Source organism: Oncorhynchus kisutch, linkage group LG14 (genome assembly GCF_002021735.2).
Source record: "Oncorhynchus kisutch isolate 150728-3 linkage group LG14, Okis_V2, whole genome shotgun sequence".
Lineage (NCBI taxonomy): Eukaryota > Metazoa > Chordata > Actinopteri > Salmoniformes > Salmonidae > Oncorhynchus > Oncorhynchus kisutch.
Genome location: NC_034187.2, coordinates 30,162,289 through 30,183,673, shown reverse-complemented (window position 1 = coordinate 30,183,673; position 21,385 = coordinate 30,162,289). Strand labels below are relative to the sequence as shown.

Genomic DNA, 21,385 nt, shown 5'->3' with positions numbered 1-21,385 from the left:
GCTCTTCGTCTACATTCACCCAGACTCCAGTCCTTTGCCCAAAACTCTCTTAGGAGACAAATAATTGCCTCAGAGGACTCACAGTCTTGATCCAGCAGTATGGCCCTGTTAGTGAGGGCCTCCAGGGTCTGCCAGATGTCAGCCCTGTCGGGCCCCAGCAGCAGCAGGGCCTGTAGGATGGACAGCAGCTGGAGGGATGACGGAGACCTGCTCACCTGGAGGGGGACCAATACACAACCAAACCTTATTAAAGTGCATTTGTAATTCAATTGTTTACTAGACTTGCCTTGATGTTAAGAGAAGGTGGCCTGCAGTGTTATGGTCGTGCAGCTGACGGCTGTGCTCACTTTGTTGAAGAGGGTGGTGAACACCTCCTGGTGACTGCTCATGTCGATGCCTCCATAGACCCTCAACAGCTCCTCCTCATCCTCAACCATAGCCTCTTCAAACGCTTCACACTGAATGATCAAGTCCTCATCCTCCTCATCTCTGGAGGTCACACACACACACCAAGTAATTTATTCAAAAGGGCCTAATGAGCAAGTAGGCTACGTTTACATGTGTACTTCCTACTTGCACATCAAATCAACAAGTAAATTAACAAATGTTCTGCACACAACAAAAAAGTCACAATGAAATTGAGGAAGTCAGTCAAGGCACTCACCTCAATTTGGGCAGTATATCAAGTAACTGTAATCCTGGAAAAAAGAAACAGTGCACTTAATAAGGCAGTGATAAAAACAACGATCCACTTTCAAATTTATCAGTTTCGTACTTTGTACTATTAAAAAGTTGGAACACCACGGAATGTAAACATGAATTTGTGTGATGGGAATCAGCGTGTGATTTTGATCACAGGTGACCGATTTAGGATATAATTAATCAATCCGCAGTGGAGCGGGGATGTGGAACGACTTCTAGCAAATTACACATTTTCCGTGAATGCCAAATTCACATAAGGATGTGAATGGCAACTTGACAGACTTCAGACGAGCTTCTGTTGTTGGCTTCTGATTGCAGCTAATTTGCCATCATAAAAAGGTAGGCCTACATCGAAGCCAGTTCCTGGACAATACTGTAACCTGTCAAGAACCATAATATTGTACATACAATGTTGATAGGACTACTATGCCCATATTTCTTCAACAAATTCAGCACACATCTCTATAGACCTAATCTTGATTTCCCAGATAAAACACAGATTTTCCCAAAACAAAAAATGATTCCGGTACCACCATCTATGTCAAATACAAATGAATAGGCCTACTTTCAAACCTAAATATTTGAGGTTTGCCCAATATTCAAGTGTTTAGGGACGAGAAAGCCCAGTGAGCACCATTCCGACACCGAAGTCTGTGCAGTTGAAAAGATCTTGAAATTTGGTCTGTCTGTCCTGGCCAGACATGTCATCCGTCGTGGCCAGACAGATGTCGTCCGTCCTGGCCAGACAGATGTTGTTTTTTGGTCTGTGGATGTTAAAAATCAGGGCCAGGGCGGGGACGGACATAGATGTCAATAACTTATTCAGATTTGGTCCGGTTTGGACCGGAATTGATTTCAACCTCCATAGATGCCCGGCCCGAACCGACCTCGATTTGGCTCGAACATAGACGTCTATGATTGGGTCATATTTGGTCTGGTCCCGTCCAGACCAAATCTGAACCAATCATAGACGTCTATGATTCACAAGTACAGTACAGTAAAGTAGAGTATTTATTCAGTACAGTAGAATACAGTAATGTACAGTAGAGTATGGTCCAGTACAATACAGTAGAGTACAGAATACTAGAGCACATTAGAGTAAAGTACAGCATTCTGTGTTCTACTGTACTGAACTCTAATGTACTGCAATATGCTCTACTATACTGAACTAAACTCTGCTGTGCTCTACTGTATTGTGCTGCACTGTACTGTGTTGTCTCAACCTGTAAGACATAGAGGTTTGGTCCAGACTGACCAAATGTGGTCTTCTTCGGGGCGGGGTTCATTACAATAATACCCAGCATGCTTTGAAAGTGTTCCTTTTCAAATTTACATATTGGGCCATTAGCAGACACTCTTATCCAGAGCAACTTACAGTCAGTGAATTAAACTAAGGTAAATAAACAACCCCTATTCACAGTCATAGCAAGGAAAATGTGTCTGTAACCGTTATTGAGAATATTATTGTAGTTGAAGTGTTCTGTTGTTGTTTTATTTATTTATTGTGTGTCTGAAATCTCTGATCACTGCCAGTTCTAAAGCTTTTGAAACAGCTAAAATAGAAAAACTCAAGTGATAGATGGGAGGAAAAATAAACATTCCATTCTGCACTCTTTGGTTTGCTCCAGTTTCCTATTTTAATTGTAGTTCAAAATGTTGAATGTGATAGAATGCTTTCTTCATTGACATGTAGATACACAGTACCAGTCAAAAGTTTGGACACACCTACTCATTCAAGGCAAAAAAAATTAAAAATTTACATTGTAGAATAATAGTGAAGACATCAAAACTATGAAATAACACATATGGAATCATGTAGTAACCAAAAACGTCTTAAACAGATCAAAATATATTTTATATTTGAGGTTCTTCAAAGTAGCCACCCTTTGCCTTGATGACAGCTTTGCACACTTTTGGTATTCTCTCAACCAGATTCACCTGGAATTCTTTTCCAACAGTTTTGAAGAAGTTCCCACATATGCTGAGCACTTGTTGGCTGCTTTTCCTTCACGCTGTGGTCCAACTTATCCCAAACCATCTCAATTGGATTGAGGTCGGGTGATTGTGGAGGCCAGGTCATCTGATGCAGCACTCCATCACTCTACTTCTTGGTCAAATAGCCCATACACAGCCTGGAGGTGTGTTGGGTCATTGTCCTGTTGATAAACAAATGATAGTCCCACTAAGCGCAAACCAGATCGGATGGCGTATCGCTGCAGAATGCTGTGGTAGACATGCTTGTTAAGTGTGCCTTGAATTCTAAATAAATCACTGACAGGGTCACCAGCAAAGCACCCCCACACCATCACACCTCCTCCTCCATGCTTCACCATGGGAACCATACATGTGGAGATCATCCATTTGCCTACTCTGCGTCTCAGAAAGACATGGCGCTTCAAACCAAAAATCAAAAATTTGGACTCATCAGACCAAAGGACAGATTTCCAGCTGTCTAATGTCCATTGCTCGTGTCTCCTGGCCCAACCAAGTCTCTTCTTCTTATCGGTGTCCTTTACTAGTGGTTTCTTTGCAGCAATTTGACCACGAAGGCCTGATTCACGTAGTATCCTCTAAACAGTTGATGTTAAGATGTGTCTGTTACTTGAACTCCGTGAAGCATTTATTTAGGCTGCAATTTCCGAGGCTGGTAACTCTAATGAACTTATTCTCTGCAGCCGAGGTAACTCTGGGTCTTACTTTCCTTAGGCGGTCCTCATGAGAGCCAGTTTCATCATAGAGCTTGATGGTTTTTGCGAATGCACTTGAATACACTTTCAAAGTTCTTGACATTTTCAGGCTTGACTGACCTTCATGTCCTCTTAAGGATCGGACCCTTTTTTTCAATTTTTGCCGAAAATGACATACCCAAATTGAATTACCTGTAGTTCTTGACCTGAAGCAAGGATATGCATATTCTTGATACCATTTGAAAGGAAAAACTTTGAAGTTTGTGGAAATGGGAAATTAATGTAGGAGAATTTAAGACATTAGATCTGGTAAAATATTATACAAAGACAAAAAAATGCATTATTTTAAAAGCAAGAGAAAGGCCATAATGTACTATTCCAGGTTAGGCACAATTTCGATTTTGGCCACTTGATGGCAGCAGTGTATGTGCAACGTTTTAGACTGATTCAATGAACCATTGCATTTCTGTTTATAATGTTGTATCAAGACTGCCCAAATGTGCCTAATTAAATACATTTTCAAGTTCATAACTATGCACTCTCCTCAAAGAATAGCATGACATTATTTCACCTTAATAGCTACTGTAAATTGGACAGTGCTGTTAGATTAATAAGAATTTAAGCTTTCTGCCCATATCAGATGTGTCAATGTCCTGGGAAATGTTCTTGTTACTTACAACCTCATGCTAATCACATTAGCCTACATTTGCTCAACTGTCCTGAGGGGGGGACACCGATCCCGTAGAGGTTAAAGTAATGATGGACTGTTGTTTCTCTTTGCTTATTTGAACTGTTCTTGCCATAATATTGTCTTTCACTACCTCATGAAGCTGGTTGGGAGAATGCCAAAAGTCTGCAAAGCTGTCATCAAGGCAAAGGGTAGCTACTTTGAATAATCTCAAATATAATATAAACAATATTTGTTTAACACTTTTATGGATACTACATGATTCCATATGTGTTCTTTCATAGTTTTGATGTCTTCACTATTATTCTACAATGTAGAAAATACTAAAAATAAAGAAAAACCCTTGAATGAGAAGGTGTGTCCAAACTTTTGACTGGTACTGTATGTGAATTTATGTACGGTTGAAATTTGGCCATAGAAACAATGACCGGAAAAATAAGTATTCTCAACGTCCGTAAAATAAGTATTTTTAACATATGTTAATGACGTCTTTTCAAAGTCTGTAAAATATGTATTTTCAACATCCGGAAAATACATATTTTCAACTTTCAATCAGAACCGTAAAATAACCTAATTTTCACCGTCATTTCACCCAACGCTCACTGGGAGGGGACAGATTGCAAGCAGGCATATAGCTAAAATGACACAGTGACATACATTAGTAATGGAAGTGTTGCCAAATGGCCTATTTTCATTCCCATTTGTCTGGTGTTTCTCAATAGGGAAACTACCTTTTGTTATTAACAATGTGACACTGTGTGACCTTGCAGATGAACTGAGTGGCTGAGTAGTGAAGATAAACAATGCGCTGTACCAATAAACTCCTTGCGCATCTTATCTCTCTGTTGCAGGTCATCTGTCCCAAAGATGATGGCGTTGATGACACTGAGGAGGGTGACCATGTAGGGCACGTTGTTTGTGGCCTGCAGCTCGTTCATGATCACACTGAAGCGATACTGCTGGGTCTTCACACCCTGGGAGCCAAAGTTACACATGAGTCATTCTGTATGTCATTCACTCCTGCTGTGTGAGGACAGCGTCTATCCCCATAATGCTCTAATATTGATCAGTGAGTAACATTTCTCAAAGTATTGACAACTACGGACATTGCTAGAAAATCCAAAGCGGTCACTTCAGCATTTCAACACATGTACACTCGAGGGCATTACTAGGTGCATATGGTTGTTCAGTAATGTCTGGGTTGATTAAAAATGACTTTAATTTGCCTATTTAATGAGATTCCTTTGAGCTGAAATAGCATGTTACAAAGAACTCGTCATATCTGGTTTCAGTACATTTTCATCAAAAGCACACAGATTGTTATTTATAATTTTCCTCGAGCATTGTTCATTTTCTCTCATGACCCTTCCTAAATCAGAAATTGGCCACTTATTCTGTAGGTGTATGGTATATAGCCTCTGTCAATCAGTGACAGCTTGTCTGGCTGTATGACACTTGCCTTGTAGTGGTCCAAGGCATCCATGGCCAGACGGTACCCATCAGAGGAGAACATGCTCAGGGCAGCAAGCAGCTCGAACACCTGCTTCTTCACCATGGTGTTGGACGTGTCCAAGGCTGTGATAAGACAAAGTCACAGACATCAGTCAGTGTACACATGGTCATTGTCCTCATATTCCCTCCTACCTTTCTCCTTCTCCCTTGTCTGGTGTCCTCTAGGATGTTATTGGCTCATCTTAAGACAACGTAACGTGAATTTACCTTTCCAAAAAAGTGTTTTGTTTGTGATAAGTTTGTCAGTGTGTGGGAAGATGTTGCAATGCACTAACCTCCACACAGTGTCCCCCTCCATACACTTTGTCTGACACAATGGCCTATATCTGACCTGAATTCTGTTGCCATGGTACTTCTTTGAAATTCCTAAATCTACTTAGGTATTTTGTGGGGTTGATTTTATATTGGATTACAATTATGTACAACTGAATACAAATTATTAAGTATTATTCTCTCACACACACACACACACACACACACACACACCATTTTATTAGGCACACCACCTGTTCACGAAAATGTTTCGCTCCAGACAGTGAGTCACGTGGCCGTGGCTTGCTATATAAAGCAGGCAGACAGGCATTGCAACATTTAGTTACAGATTGAACGATAGAATTGGCAAAACGAGTGACCTAAGCAACCTTGAGCGTGGTATGATTGCCAATGCCAGGCTCCCCATTTCCAGTATCTTAGAAATGGCCAGATCTTGGGCTTTTCACGCACGACAGTGTCTAGGGTTTACAGAGAATGGTGCGACCACCAAAAAACATCCATTCAGCATCAGTCCTGTAGGCAAAAACAACTCGTTGATGATAGGTCGAAGGAGAATGGCAAGAATCATGCAAGCTAACAGGTGGGCCACAAACAGGCAAATAACGACGCAGTACAACAGTGGTGTGCAGAACAGCATCTCGGAAAACACTATTCTTTTGTCCTTGTTATAGATGGGCTATTACAGCAGACGACCACACCAGGTTCCACTCCTATTAGCTAAAAACAAGAAGAAGCGGCTCTTATGGGCTCGCGATCCCAAACACTGGACAACTGAGGAGTGGAAAAGCGTTGTTTGGTCCGACGAATCCCAGTTGCTGTTGTGTCATGCTGATGGCAGAGTTAGGATTTGGCGTAAGCAGCATGAGTCCATGGCCCCATACTGCCTGGTGGCGGTGGGGTAATGGTGTGGGGAATGTTTTCCTTGCACATGTTAGGTCCCTTGATACCAATTAAGCAACGTTTCCATGCCTCAAAGTACCTAATAAACTGGCCACTGAGTGTCTATATATACTGTGTATATATATAAAAGGCTAATTCGTGGAACCTCTCGTGGAAGGTGTGTGTGTGTGATGCCATAGCTTTAAAACACTGTATATCTCCTCAGTCCTAGGTGCTGTCGAACCTTGGGAGAGTTTGCGGATGTAGCCCTCATTCTCCACGATAAAGTTGATCCCAGACGAGGAGTTCATGACGGCCCGGACACAGCTGACACAGGTGAGCTGCAGGAGGGCATCTGCGATGCGGGAGCAGCCCCTCCCAGACAGACTGTCCAGGGCCTCCAGCAGCAGGTCCAGCCCACTCAGCTCCAGGAACTGGACCATCCAGGACTCCTCGCTGCCCTCCAGACGACGCTTCAGCCCAGAGTAGTTGACCACACTGGGCACCTGGAGCATGAGGATGCACAGCTCTGGGTCTGCACTCTCCAGGTTGGCCTCCAGCTGGGTGTCTGAGTCCTGGGAGGAGCCCAGATGGCCCCTCACTGTCGCCCACTTCCTCTTCCCATCCGACTTCACTGACATGGCGATGGAAAGGGTCTGTGGAGGGAAGTTAAGGTAGTTTAATTAATGAATTGACATGGTAATGGGCAGAGGGTTTGTGGAGGGAAGGGAACGAGGTTCAATTCAGTGTCGTGGTGAGACTTTTGGTTTGCTGGACTGCAGTTTTGTTTGATAGAGTCTAATGTAAACATACATCTGTTTTCTATAAAGTGCTGAAAGTGGTGGAGAGTTCATTATATTTTGATGGTCAAAATGTTATTGGGATGTTTTTTTTGCAAACAAACCATATACTATTTGACCTGCAGATGGGCCTTTGCATAAATATATCCTGGCTAAAGGATTCATGCCTTTATCACAACATAGCACATTCATAGGAAATGACAGCTCTGCACATTGGGGGACAAGTGAAAGATGTGTCAGCAGTCCTGTCATTACTAGTCCTGCCAAACATTCAAACATAATCCTGTAGTAAAAGGGAAGGGACTCGCTGTCAGCTAATCAACAGCAAACACAAAGACAGGCACATGACGCTCAGTGTATCTTTATGGGAGATATATTATATTCTGTGTATATACTTTATTTTCAATTACATCCAACTGTGAACAAGATTTTGAGTATAGTTGCAAAGGGAGGGTATATTACTGGAGACTTGAGAAGTTTACCAGTAAACCACCAGCATTTTTGGTATCTTTTTGGTATCTTTGTATGTAATCTATCACAAGACATCTGGCGGCCCTATTGGGATCATTACAGGTGTCTGTAATTATCTCTGGCCCTTTGTTGGGACTCATCATGTGTAAAATATATGAAATTTAAATAAAAAATTGAATGACAAAGCTGTAAAACATGATCCCAAATATAAACCCTCACCTTAGTGAATACCATTGGTGTTTAATATGAAGGTTTCAGAATTTTACTATGTCAATATGTATTTGTTGTAAATGTTTTGGCATCAAACTGGTGGGAGCTGAGAAAAAAAGTAAATAGTTGGAAGAGTTGCAGAGTTCATTGAAAATTACACCATTGTTGATTAGAAGCTTTGATCATTAATTCGGCTATTTTCTCTTGAACCATATGGTCTATCTACTAGAAACTCGTGGACAATATGGACACAGATATAAAAAATTAAAACCATATTAAAAGGGTTTCAAGTATAAATGACCAAAGTTACGATAGATTTAGCTTTAGCAAATTACCAGTAGCTTTGCAAACCTAGTTTTGAGTAATATGCTGCAAAACAAAAGTATCACTGTGAAGCGAAAAATATCACCCAGGATATCCCTTAGCTCATCTGGTCTTTTAGCAAAACTGGCTGAATTGGCGCAAATGCACACATTGATCACACAAGCGACCTTTTCTGGCATAACCTTAGCTCAGAATACTTCTCTTTCTATCAACCTGTCACACCCTCACCTACGCACAACATCCCCTGCAAGCTCCCACACTCACTCAGAAATAACAGGGTAGGGAATGAGCCTAAGAAAGGGGGAAAAATCTATAAATAATTCATCTATAATCACAGACATCTGATCTAATGAATAACTGTAGGGGTATAATTCTACTCCCAAAATGAGTTACTTCTTTCAATAACATTAGTTATTTCACACTTGGCAAGACTAACCTATACAGATGGCATTGGAAAGGCAAATACACATAAACAGCAAAACTGCAGCTCTGCACACACTGCAGTACTATGGATGGTTCTAAGCCCCCGTCTGCCTCTCTCTATATCTACACAACACATGGCTTAGCTCAGGAATCCGGGCTATTTCAGTGATGTTTCTGTGTGGTGTTTTATGTAAAAGTCTCTCATGAAACTCACTGAGCAGAATGTCAAGTGAGTCAAAACTGGGTACTGATGACAAGACTCCACCACAGTGGGAATTTACATGGAACTAAAGTCAACTCTAAAATGTAACAAACTGTAAACTCCTACAACTTTCCATTCAGTTCTCAAGTTCCCGATAATTCAACAGGCCGAAAAAGGAGCTGCTCTGTTCCAGACACATTTGGCAAATAATTTGTCGGCTTCAACTTTGGCGGGGCTGATTCTCTCGGACTTGGACTGCCAGTGCGACAGTGTTACCGAGCAAGCCAGGAAGACAATTTCCTTTCACAATAGGCTTTCTCATCCCCCATAAAAGAGCTCTGTTCAATAGCTACAGAATGGGAGGATTATCTCCTGCTTCACTGGTTGCTTTCTGACGACTAATGGGTTTTATACTCAACAAGCATCTGAACACATTCTAACAAGGATTTACAATCTATTCATCTGCACAGAGTGATGTACTGTAGGGTCACTGGGGAATAGAACATTTTAGTCCAGGTGAATTCCACCACATTAGTCATGGACACAGTCATGGACACAGGGGAAGTACATTTGAAATGCAATGACATTAACATTATAGGTAGCAGGACAGTCAGCAGGACTTTCCAACATGGGTCAGGCGCTTTTCAGTAGGAACTAACAAGGGAACCACTTTCCTGAGACAGGAAACACAAGACAAACATGGTGCCACAACAATGTTCATTTTTAAAATGTAATTTCTCACACAATTCTGACCTGACCTCAGTTATAGAGAGAGAGAGCATCTGTTAATAAACAAACTGCTGGTTCTCAATGCAGGACCAACCGTGGATTATCTGAATAAAAAGGATGACAATTACATTCTTTATTAGCTTGTTGCTTCTGCACATTTTCTACTTTAACCAATATTAACATGAGCTCAGTGACAGCTCCCACATACCACAACTCACATTGGCTTACTTACTGCATGTCAGGAATACACTCCTCCTGTACTCAAGGGAAGCTGCCTACATTCAAACAAACCAACCCACCAACCCACTGTTCTACTGTAAAAATAGAGTGCTATTATATAAGAAAGATGATCCGCATTTATTTCCTTGTAAGAACTCAGCCAACATATACAGTGTAGATATGTCTGCATTTGCCATGGAAAGAGTCTCACAATCTATTAGTTTATTCGTACCACCTTGAGAGCAGGGGGATTTTGTGTAAGCCAAACAGAAGAGAGTAAATAAACAGCAACATGTACCGGGGCTGGGATAAGAATTGAACCAGATGAAACCCAGTGTTTATGGAATCTATCTTATTTGTTGTCCTTTAACTGGAATGCCAGACTTGAGAGAGAGAGACCCATGATGCCTCAGAACTGTCTCTGAACAAACATTGTTGCATGCAGTTTAGCTGACTGTGGTGTTTTTATAATGCAGACTTAAGCCATAAGAAAAGCTTATTTAAAAACAGAGCTCCCTGGAACTCTTGTAAAAATCTTGAATTGTCATTGATAACATCTCACTTTCATTTCTAAACATTCAATTCAGCATAATTGTATCTGTAACATATTTGCCCAAAACAGCCAATGTGTTGGCCATGTCCCTCTCTTCACATCTGGTATTCATTTTCTAGAACTAGTAGCCTGTTATGAATTCCTCGCTTCACTTGCTATCTTCATTGATGTTTCTTCTTTGAAGTGGTTGAATTTAAATCCTGTTGATGTTATTGACTGACAATGTTTTAAGACCTATAAGTTCAGACCTGTGAGTTCACCAGAGCAGATGTCTGACGGAACTATTAGGAATAATTTCTCATGGTCTTGATTCTGGTTTTTATCATCTCAGATATTTGGCCATGGACTTTCAGACATTATGACCATGTTGTTATGGCAATGCATTTTGAGGGCTGCAGTATAGCCCAGTGAATACTGTTGCACTCCACAGCTATGAGGGTATGCTGTGAGTCACAAAGCCCTGAGTGGGTTGCTTTTTCTTAGTGGCAATTATACAGAGTGATATTTCAGAGCCCTCTCATCCTGGTTCTAATGATGACTTTGAGCGTGACTTGCCTTGAACAATAAATCCATGCGATGCTCCTGCACTCCTGCTTGCATGAACGGGCCCACAGAGACTGATGTAAAGTATGAAGAAAGTATGTAAATGTCTGCACTCACTACTAATGTACTAAACATTTTAAAATATGTATATAATAAGCAGATCCTAATGTAAACGGGGCTGAGGTCTCCAACAGAATTTGGGCAGTGTATCCCAACCTTGTTACTGTTAAACAGTTCAATGCAACACACATTTTTAAAATTTTATTTAACTAGGCAAGTCAGTTAAGAACAAATTCTTATTTTCAATGACAGCCTAAGAACAGTGGGTTAACTGCCTGTTCAGGGGCAGAACAACAGATTTGAACTTTGTCAGCTCAGGGATTTGAACTTGCAACCTTCCGGGTACTAGTCCAACACTCTAACCACTAGGCTACCCTGCCGCCCCAAAATGATGTTATTAGCTGGATGTGAATATGTAACAAATGTATTAAATTTGTAATAACTTTCATTTATATTCTATTGGACCACATCTGTCTGTGTTTCTGTTAACAGGGACCAGCTGACTCCACTGATGTAACCTGTCCTGCATCACACACAAGCAGTCCTCCATTCTATGGGAAATACTAAGAGAATGTTTGACCATTTCCAAAAAGATGAATATGCATTATGTCAGGATATTCACTCCTGTTGTAACAATATATTATGATAAATAGGAGATAATGGGGGATGTGATGCCAATAAGGATGAACTGCCATCTGTTGGATACATGTTCAATAGGCCTACATGTAGTTAATGTTTTGTCAGTTGCCTTAGATTATTCTTTGGAACAGATGTGAAAATATGTTTCTGGTTGATAATCATGTGAAGTAGCCTGCCCTAGTCCGGAGGATTCCATTGTTTTAGGACCGTCTTTATTTTGCGCTCCTGTCCGCGGTTTATAATGGCGAATTCCGATAACTCGTTTAGATTGCCTAATAGAATGATTGCCTTCAGAACACTAATTTCCCTTTTAAGACATCTAAACAGGTCGTTGTCTGAAGTTCTCATAAATAGCCTACCGATGCGCTAAAATACATTTCAATTTAAACAGTTTCCAGTTGCGCTGCTTTACCTGAGATTATGCCAGAAATAACCACTTGAAGAATCGCGTCCTCCGATTGTGGCCAGATAACGAACGTCCCTTTCCAGCCTCCAAGCGCCTTTTTCTTTCGTACTTTACCAGGATACCTCTCTGCAATGTATGTAGTGGAAAATGGATGGGGATGGTTAGGAAGATTTCAGTTTGGACCTGGATCTCCTTGCAGTTTACACATGAGTGTGACGATGTTGCAGGCACAGCTGGATGGCCCCTCCCACGCCCTGAACTCAGCTGGCCCAGCTGGACAGCATGCTTTATTGTGGCATGGGGTTGAGATAGGTAGAAGACAAATGTCCCAACAGGTTGCAATAAAGTAGCCAATATATCATATTCTATTTTGTAGCCTACTATTCTGTTGTATTCTATTCTGTTGTATTCTATTTGCATAGGAATCTTGTCTTTCAAAAGTCTCCATGGGAAAAGGTGATACCAGGCAGGCCTACGGTTTCTTATTGGAATGTCACTTAGCTATGCTTACAAACACGTTATCTGCCTCAGGATTACAGTCTTTTAGCCTGATTACCCTGACCACGTGGTAAACCCAAGCGGCCAGGCCTAACTTAGTTTGAAGATTAAAGATAATAATTATCTTAAACCAAGGGCCAAACCAGGCTTAATTAGTCTATCGATCATTGCTCCAAAACACAAGGATAACTAGTTCATACACAAACCCTAACATAGAAAATAAAACCTAGAACCCCACATAGAAATAATAACCTAGACTAAAACCCCTAGTCACACCCTGACCTACTCTACCATAGAAAATACAGGCTTTCTATGGTCAGGACGTGACAGTATCATGTCTTCTATGTATGCTGTTACTGTTTTGAGTGTTAATTCATTCATACCTAATACATCTATTAATTGGTTTGAGTAAATGCATTTCTCGTTTATAGAGTAACTCTTTGATTGACTACTTCATCATTTAGAACTGGTAAATGATCAATCGTAGAGTTAATTACACACACATGTGTATGCTTTGCGGACTGGGACCAGAAATCGGCTTTGGCATTTCTAACCCATTTCTTTCCTTGAGGCCCCCATTATTAGCCAGATAATGATCAGAAAAAAATAAAACTTATGCAAATAAATGTAGACAGTACAAATAAGCCAAAAATGGACCAGCCCATCTTGCATTGGACCGAAATGTTAGATGGCCAGTCTGCCCCTGTCTCTGTGTGGGTGTGTGATTGTTGTTCTCTTCTCAGAAAGCTCTAAATCATTTTAGGAACTGAACAGACTGGCATTGTTTACAGGGCCGGACTAACTCATTTGGGGCCCCAGGGCACCTACCTCCAGGGGTCCTACCAGCCTCTCAGGGAATGCTGCAATAATGGGCTTTCCATGAAACTGGCTGCATTATCTTCCTCTGTAAGCCACAAGCCCACATCCAAACATCCAGAAGTGATACCAGTGTGTATTATGCCATAATAACCCATATGAAATGTTCATGAATGTACCCTCTCTTACCTTTGTTTCAAACATTGTTTACTTAAAAAAAAAATTATGTCCTAATATTACTGTTATATCTAGCGTAGCTGTAGACGAACGCACATCTGCACGGTTTCACATTTTACATCACTCTCGTTTAATGACATGTACACTCATTCTCACAACCCATTCATCCGTAAAGCAGCACACTGTCGTAAAACATAACAACATACAGTAGACTTACAGCATGTCGTTCCATACATAACACTTACCATATTATAATGGCCAGTCTGGTACAGTTTGCATAGGTAAATAAATATTACACTTTGACACCAAAAAGTTAATATTTGTTAATTATTTATAACATTTTCATATCACAATGATATCCCAAATGGATCACTTTAAAGTCAGCAAAAAGTATTTGAAAATGCCACACTAGACCAAATAGATCAACATGCTTGCAAATATCATTGTAATTCAATACGTATCATTTAAAATCCACAATATCGTGCAAGTTCGATAATAAATGACGTATAGGGCACTTAAACTACACCTCCCATAATGGTATGTTTTCAGGAAGTGAATGAGTCCGAATTGGAAGTCCGAAACGTTCAACCCATACGTGCTACAACAACAAACATCTTTAGGACGTTGATTTAACGTTTGTTTTGGTAGCTATTATATTGTACGAAAGAAAGATAACATGACAGGAAAGACAGCGAAAGACCTTTTACAGATGGACCTATATGGTCTACTGGGTATTAAAGACACAGCGACAGCGAAAGAGGTGAGTGATGGCTAGCTAGCAATAAGGAGCTAGCTTGCTAACTAGCTACTTTAGACAACTAACGTTAACTAGCTAGCTTACAAACTTTGACGCCTTGTGTAACTTAGCAGTAGGTTAGTTAGCTAGTTGCTTTGAAGTTGGTACATAATAACATAGCTAAAGACCTCCTATCTCTGCTCTTCCAAAAGGTGCTAGCACAGACGGAAGTGGGTTGTTATACTTAAGCCAGCTAGCTCTGATCCAGTCACCCGACGACAACAACGAGTTGCCTCTGCTGTGTTAGTAGAGGGACGAGCACTTAGCCCTGGACCAGAGCTACTAGCTAGGTTGGTTATGAACAAAGCAAGCTAACGTTAGTTACCTAATATTTTTTTTAGGTCAGAATTTGTACCTCCTGGATAATGTCATTAGCAATATTTTTTTTACCAAGCCTGTGGGTCTTGTGTGTTCTAAGTAAAGTATCTTCAAATGGCCACTAAGTGGCGGAATAGTACTGTTCAAAATTCAATGTATCTCGTGGTCCTATGACAGTTTTTATTAAGATAATACAGAGCCATCCATTTAGCCATTTCTGTAGATGTGGTTTGTATCTGAAGGAAGCATGCAGATGAAGTGCAACACCTCCTGGAGCAGATGTCTTCTGAAATTATAAAAAGGACTCATAAGCCAATGCATCATGTTGCCAAAATTAGACTGGCTTCCTTGTCTAGCACTATAAGAAGGTCCTGTTTGATTCTCCCAAGGGATACCAAAAAGTACCGGTTGAGCCAGCATTTGGATAAGTTCAAGAAACAAATTCTCTTCCTCAATATCTCTTATTGTTTGCCAATCAGAAAGTGTACTGCAGTCTGCATGTTAAACAAGTATCATGTTTGATTGCTTGCTCAAACAAAAGGCTGCTCCACCTAATTGAAACAAAATGTGATGGGTTAGTCTGAATTACATTATGTGCAGACATGGGTATTTGGTTTGCTCTGGGAAGATTTCCCTTACCTTGTCCTATTTTCCCTGCCCATGCTCCATGGGTGATAGGCCTGCTACATGTGTGTCCCCAAATCCAGTCATTTTCACGACCACCTCCGTGCTAAGTTTCCAGCTCCTAAAATCTGCAGGCCAGAAGAAAATTAACATTGCTGCCAAATTGTGGGAAGAATTCAATTTCTTAATTTGATTTCAAAGTCTCATCCACCTCAGAGGAGCATTTTAGGGAAGTTCGTGGTTGTGGCTTAGCCAGAAAGAGTCCCTGAAATGGGGAGCTGAGTTTTGTGAGGTTTGCTGATGGTCAGGAAAGATAGTGAGCAGTAGTGCATACACCAGTGTGTGTGTGTGTGTGTGTGGGGACTGGTAGAATTTGTGAAACCAAGTCAGATGTCACAGTTGTTTTCTCCCACTGTTACACTAGGAGGACTGCTGTTTATCATTGAGAGAGGAAATACTCTTTCAAGATCATGGTAATGTGGACTTAGCAACAGCTTGTAAACCATTCCCTGATGAATCTCGGCTTCCTGTTACTCCTCCTGGTGTGAATTACCTCTGTCGTTATCTCTGGTTTTAAATTCCTCTCATTTTGGATTGCAGATATTTTAGTTAGGGAGCTGGTGGCTTGGAACCTGTGGTTTATGCACATCACTGAGTGAATCATTATCTGGAGTTATTTTTGCCACAGAGTTCTCCTGTAGCTGACAGTAAAACAGGCCAGTTATCACTTTTCAGCCACATTCTCCTGCATATCAGCAGGGATAAAGAAGTGGCTGTTTTACAGAGGAAGGGAATAGACCGAACACAGTTTAGGCACCAAAAAAATTCAATAAGATTCAGCAATGTGGCTGCCTGGTGCTATTTCTTTTGGCTAATAAAGGTAGGCTAACTATAGCCTACCTATAGTGTGACTGTTTAAGATGGATAGATTGTGTCTATATATATCTGAGTTATGTGCAGACATTATTCACCCGCAGATGTCTTTATGGACTTTATCATGACAGCACAGTGTTTACATGTGGAGCTCCTTCCTCTCCATCTCATTGCTCTTCGTTTCTGGCGCCCTGACTGTAGTAATGTTAGGCCTCAATGGCTAAAACAGCTCATGGTACTGTAGCTTAGCTAGCTGTGGGACTGAATAGAGTGACCCCCTGCCAGGCTGGCTGTGTTTCACTGTGCATCCTACCGTTGCACTCTGCTGCCTGCCTGCATCCATTTAGAAGACACTTTCCTCGGGTAGGTGAGTAACTCAGCTGGCCCTTGGCAGGCCCCACTCATGATAATTGTATCACTGTCCCAAACAAATGTTCCTGTCAGGCGAGTTATGCTCAGCTCAGGACGCATTTTGGAAGCTGAACCGCAATTACATCTTAGTAGACACACACACGTTCTGCTTTATACCCCCAACCTCTGTACATATTTTATAATTTCCTTTTCTTTCTCCCCCTGCACTACTCCCTTCTCCTTCTTTCACTCCCTTCTCCTTCTTTCACTCCCTCTCTCCTTTTCTCTCTCTCTTTCTTCCTTGCATGTGTTTTCTCCAGTGGATAATTTTCTAATAATGCCAGATGAGTGTAATTTAGGAGGATGGCCCAGTTGCAGAGCAGGTAGTTAATCAGCCACCCATGTGGGTACTGTTGGGGTCCTGCTGTGGCTGTGTTGGGGCCAGTTGTCAGCTGTAATAGGTACTACAGACGGGTAATGAGTACAAGATGTGGGCATGCAGTAAAGACTGTGGCAGGCAGCGGGTGGCAGAGAGAGCCTGATTTCACCAGGCACCAACCATTAGGCTACTGTTTGCCTGCTGGTATTGTAAGTAAGTAGCCCACTGCTAAGGAGGGAGGGATGGGCTTGATTATCAAATTACATTTTATGTCACATGCCCGAATACGACAGGTGTAGATGTTACTGTGAAGTGATGGTTACGAGCCCTTCCTAACGATGCAGAGTCGAAAAATAGTCACACAAAAATGGCGTTATATACAGGGAATACCAGTACCAGATCAATGTACGAGGTATTTGAGGTAGATATGTGCATGAAGGCAGGGTAAAGTAACTAGGCAGCAGTATATCTGTGTGTGCGCGTGCGTATGCAGTGAATGTGTATGGGTTTTACCCATGAGCACCAATATGAAGTTCATAGGAGCCTGTTAAATTGGGTGTCAAATGAAAGATAAGATAAAACCATTATCCATCCTAAAAATAAGGAATAGACAAAGGCTTTGATTTCTGGTCAAACAGATGGAAAAGGGGTCTTCGAAAACAATTAGCAGAAAAAGTCTTAAATTCAGTTACCAAAAACCCACATTTTAAAGATATTTTCTCTCCCTCATGAGGGAGGTTAATTAGAGTTCACAGAAGTAACAAAGTAAAAGTACACATCATAGTTATTGTTTTTACTAATATAAATGTTGTTTTAATTAAGTGATTAAAACTCTAAATTCTTAATTTCTAAATCAGTAATGTATTTTCTGCAATTGAATTTGCTACAATGGGAAATCATAGTAGTCACAAACCACAATTGGGTTCACAAGTTTAGTCAGCGAAGCACAGTAGTATAGTGTTGTCACAATACCTGAATTTGGACTTTGATACCATCATGATACTCGATACCAAAACGGTACCACGGCAGAAAACTCCCAGAATGGCACTTTATCCAGACAGATCTTTTGAGTTCCATATCATCACATTTGAAATGTTGGATATTTGTATGTATGTTAATGTATCAATTATACAATCATGCAGTCAGTTTGGTAAAAAAAAATATTTAAAAAGTCAATCTATTGACATGACATAATGGTAATAATTGATTTGAATGGTCGGTCTCTATTGATAAACTGGACAAATCAAGATGTTGCCTAGGCCTATTCACAATACAGGTGAATTAATATTCAATAGGAGTGTGTGCGTGCACTGAGTTATTGAGATTGTTTTGGCTGATTTCACGGGGCTACAGATGAAAAACAATCTGTGTCCCCTCCATTTGGGACTTATTTTATTGTACTGATCAACAACATTTGCATAGAAGAAGCAATCTCTTATTTTATAAATGTGCGCGCTGTCTCACTCACAGTTTGAGGCTCGAGCAAAGATGATCTTGACTGGAAGTGACGTGAGGCGGGAGAGACAAACGTTTTTGGTCACAATCAGCTTTATAATCATCAATATTTTGCGTTATAGTTAGCATATTATCACAAACAAGGTACTAGTGTAGTAAATTGATCTTCAGCTGTAAGTTAGCTTGGAAAGTTGGCGTACAAAGCTGGAAGCTACCTTTATCCTCTTGCTTTGTAAAGTGTTTTAGCCTGTGATGGACATTTTGGCCAAACAGTAATTAAGTTTCAACATTTCTACATACCGTGTTGCATTTTTCAAGTATCTTAACGCTGCAATATGTACTTTTTTGGGCGACCTGATCAAATTCATATAGAAATGTATGTTGTCTGAAAGCAAGTCTAAGAAGTGATGGGATCTGTTCTATGTGTGCTATTTCTATGCTTCCTGTTTTTTTTAACAGCTGACAAGGTAAAAATCTGTCGTTCTGCCCCTGAACGAGGCAGTTAACCCACCATTCCTAGGCCGTCATTGAAAATAAGAATGTGTTCTTAACTGACTTGCCTAGTTAAATAAAGATTAAATAAAGGTGTAAAAAAATATATATAATTTTTTTTTGTCCAAATCGGTGTCCAAAAATACAGATTTCCGATTGTTTTGAAAACTTGAAATCAGCCCTAAGTAATCGGCCATTCTGATTAATCAGTCGACCTCTAGTTTAGATGGTACAATGATTTTCTACACTATACTTGAAATTAGGAGAACAATTAGAATTTTAGTGCATCTTTAACTTCTTGTTTTTGTTTGGGGGCAGAGTTCATTCAAATAATAGCAAAAAACGGAGGGAGATTTTACAAAAATTCTTATCAAAATTTGCATCTGCGCAGTTCTTCCACTAAATGTGTTTTTGTAAAATGAAATCAATGTTTTTGGCCTACATTTTAAGTGAAAAGTCTGTTATGGTGCAATTACCCTTAACAATTTAGCAGTCTTATGGCTATTTAGCAGTCTTATGGCTTGGGGGTAGAAGCTGTCTCTGAGCTGGACGGTAGCAGTGAACGGTATATGGCTTAGGTGGTTGGAGTCTTTGGCAATTTTCTCAGGCCTTGCTCTGATACCACCTTTATATAGAGGTCCTGGATTGCAGGGAGCTTGGCCCCGGTCATGTACTGGTCTGTCCGCACCGTGCCTTGTTAGTCTTATGGTTAATTGCTCCTTTAAGAAGTCTCATTCTCATAATTTATTTAAGATATCCAGCACTGGAAAAACAGTAATGAGTAGTAGACCTGTAGTTGCCACTGTTATTGATTCTCCTCACTCAAGAGGACCTGTCCCGACCTGAGATTTCTACTTTTCCTTATCACTGAATTAGCTCACTTTAAAGTTGCCACATTGGCATGTACAGATGACACTGGGTCTACCTCAATTGGGGCTTGCGTGTTACATCAGTGATGGGACCAATGATGTATTTAACTAAATTCAGGACTACGGGAGCAGTATTCACTTGCCAGCAGTAGATGGGGGGGGCGCACCTGGCGCTGGTCTTATGGAGCCCCAGTGCCGAGCACAGCACTATGAAACCCACAGTCAGTAATCCCCAAGGGGGTGTCCTTCTGCTGTTGGAGTGCTTGCACGCATTTACCAAATAGGCTGTTATTAACACAGAAGGGATCTCTCCCTCACCCCATCCTCCAGCCCCTGAGCCCAGTTCTTCTCAAGGCGATGAGAATAAGGGCCTCTGTGGAGCTTGTTAAAGGGAGGTGAGGTAACCACTCTGAGGGATTTGATTTACTGATGGTGTTACAATTACTAGCGTAGATGTTTTTCAGCACAGCGTGCTTGATGACAGGTTGCTCTGGTTCAAGGTGGCCGGGCAGCTGGAGAAACCTACTTTGACTGTACAAAATGACAGAGACACGTGAACTTATCAGATTGGTCTGGTGATGGCCAAAGCCACTATGTGAGTTGAGGTCACGACCTGACCTCTCAACCGGCTGATGTGTTTCTCTTGGGCAGTGGCAGTGCTGCGTAACTCAGGAGCTTCTCATGGCGTGAGAGATGAGGGGTCGCTGGTCAAGAAGTGGTCCACCTGATCGGGGGTGGGGGGGAACTATGAGAAGAGACTGAGTAGGATTAGGTGGTCCAGGAGAGGAGAGACAAGAAATGCAGCAGAGCAGAAAGTGACTGGATAGTAGAGAGGAGAGGTGGTAGGAGGCTGAGGGGGGAAGCGTTGCTGCTTGAAATAGTTCTACTGACCTGAATGTTACTGTATGTAGGAAGCTCTCTGAGTGAAGGGCTGTAATAGCGTGTAGCCTCACAGAGCGATCCCACCCTGTCTATCCCTCTCTGTACAGCACGCCGGACTACTTTAGACCAGGATAGGCTCATCCCCAGATAGTTAAAATGTCTTCTCTGACTGCTGATGCATTACCACATCCTCTTCAGCTCAATAACAGCCAGTCAGTCAGTCGGTCTGCGCTGTCTGTTTTGGCACATTCCTCAGATCCAATAGTGCAAAAAAAAATGCAAACGTTGCCTGGAGTTGATGGTGTCCAATGCAAAACAGAACAGAAAGGGGCCCTTGATCTATCCAGTTGTAATGGACTGGTTCTGATTGATTGGCAGCACGGAAGAGTTGAGGTTGTGGTGAAAGAGGGGGGGGCTGAGAATTGCCAGGGACCTCACAATACGACCGTATCAGGATTATTATTATTATTTATTTATTTTTGCTTTTATTTAACTAGGCAAGTCAGCTAAGAACAAATTCTTATTTACAATGACT

At 41.2% G+C, this 21,385-nt stretch overlaps 2 protein-coding genes across 2 annotated transcripts in view; one reads left to right on the top strand and one right to left on the bottom strand.

Moving 5' to 3' along the window:
• Window positions 1–660: 660 nt before the first annotated feature.
• Window positions 661–12,565, bottom strand: LOC116352704 (inverted formin-2-like). Its single transcript, XM_020501061.2, has 5 exons — window positions 12,327–12,565; window positions 6,986–7,397; window positions 5,537–5,652; window positions 4,892–5,051; window positions 661–698 (listed from the first exon to the last, which is right to left on the bottom strand). Exons 2-5 carry the CDS (start codon window positions 7,380–7,382, stop codon window positions 661–663), a joined length of 711 nt encoding a protein of 236 aa, XP_020356650.1. The 5' UTR covers window positions 7,383–7,397; window positions 12,327–12,565.
• A 1,775-nt stretch (window positions 12,566–14,340) lies between these two features.
• Window positions 14,341–21,385, top strand: part of LOC109904004 (dnaJ homolog subfamily C member 17-like) — a 48,648-nt gene continuing 41,603 nt past the window's right edge. The window contains exon 1 of the mRNA XM_020501062.2: window positions 14,341–14,571. Within this exon, the coding sequence (XP_020356651.1) occupies window positions 14,488–14,571 (84 nt within the window). The 5' untranslated portion in view covers window positions 14,341–14,487. The remainder of the gene's footprint in view (window positions 14,572–21,385) is intronic.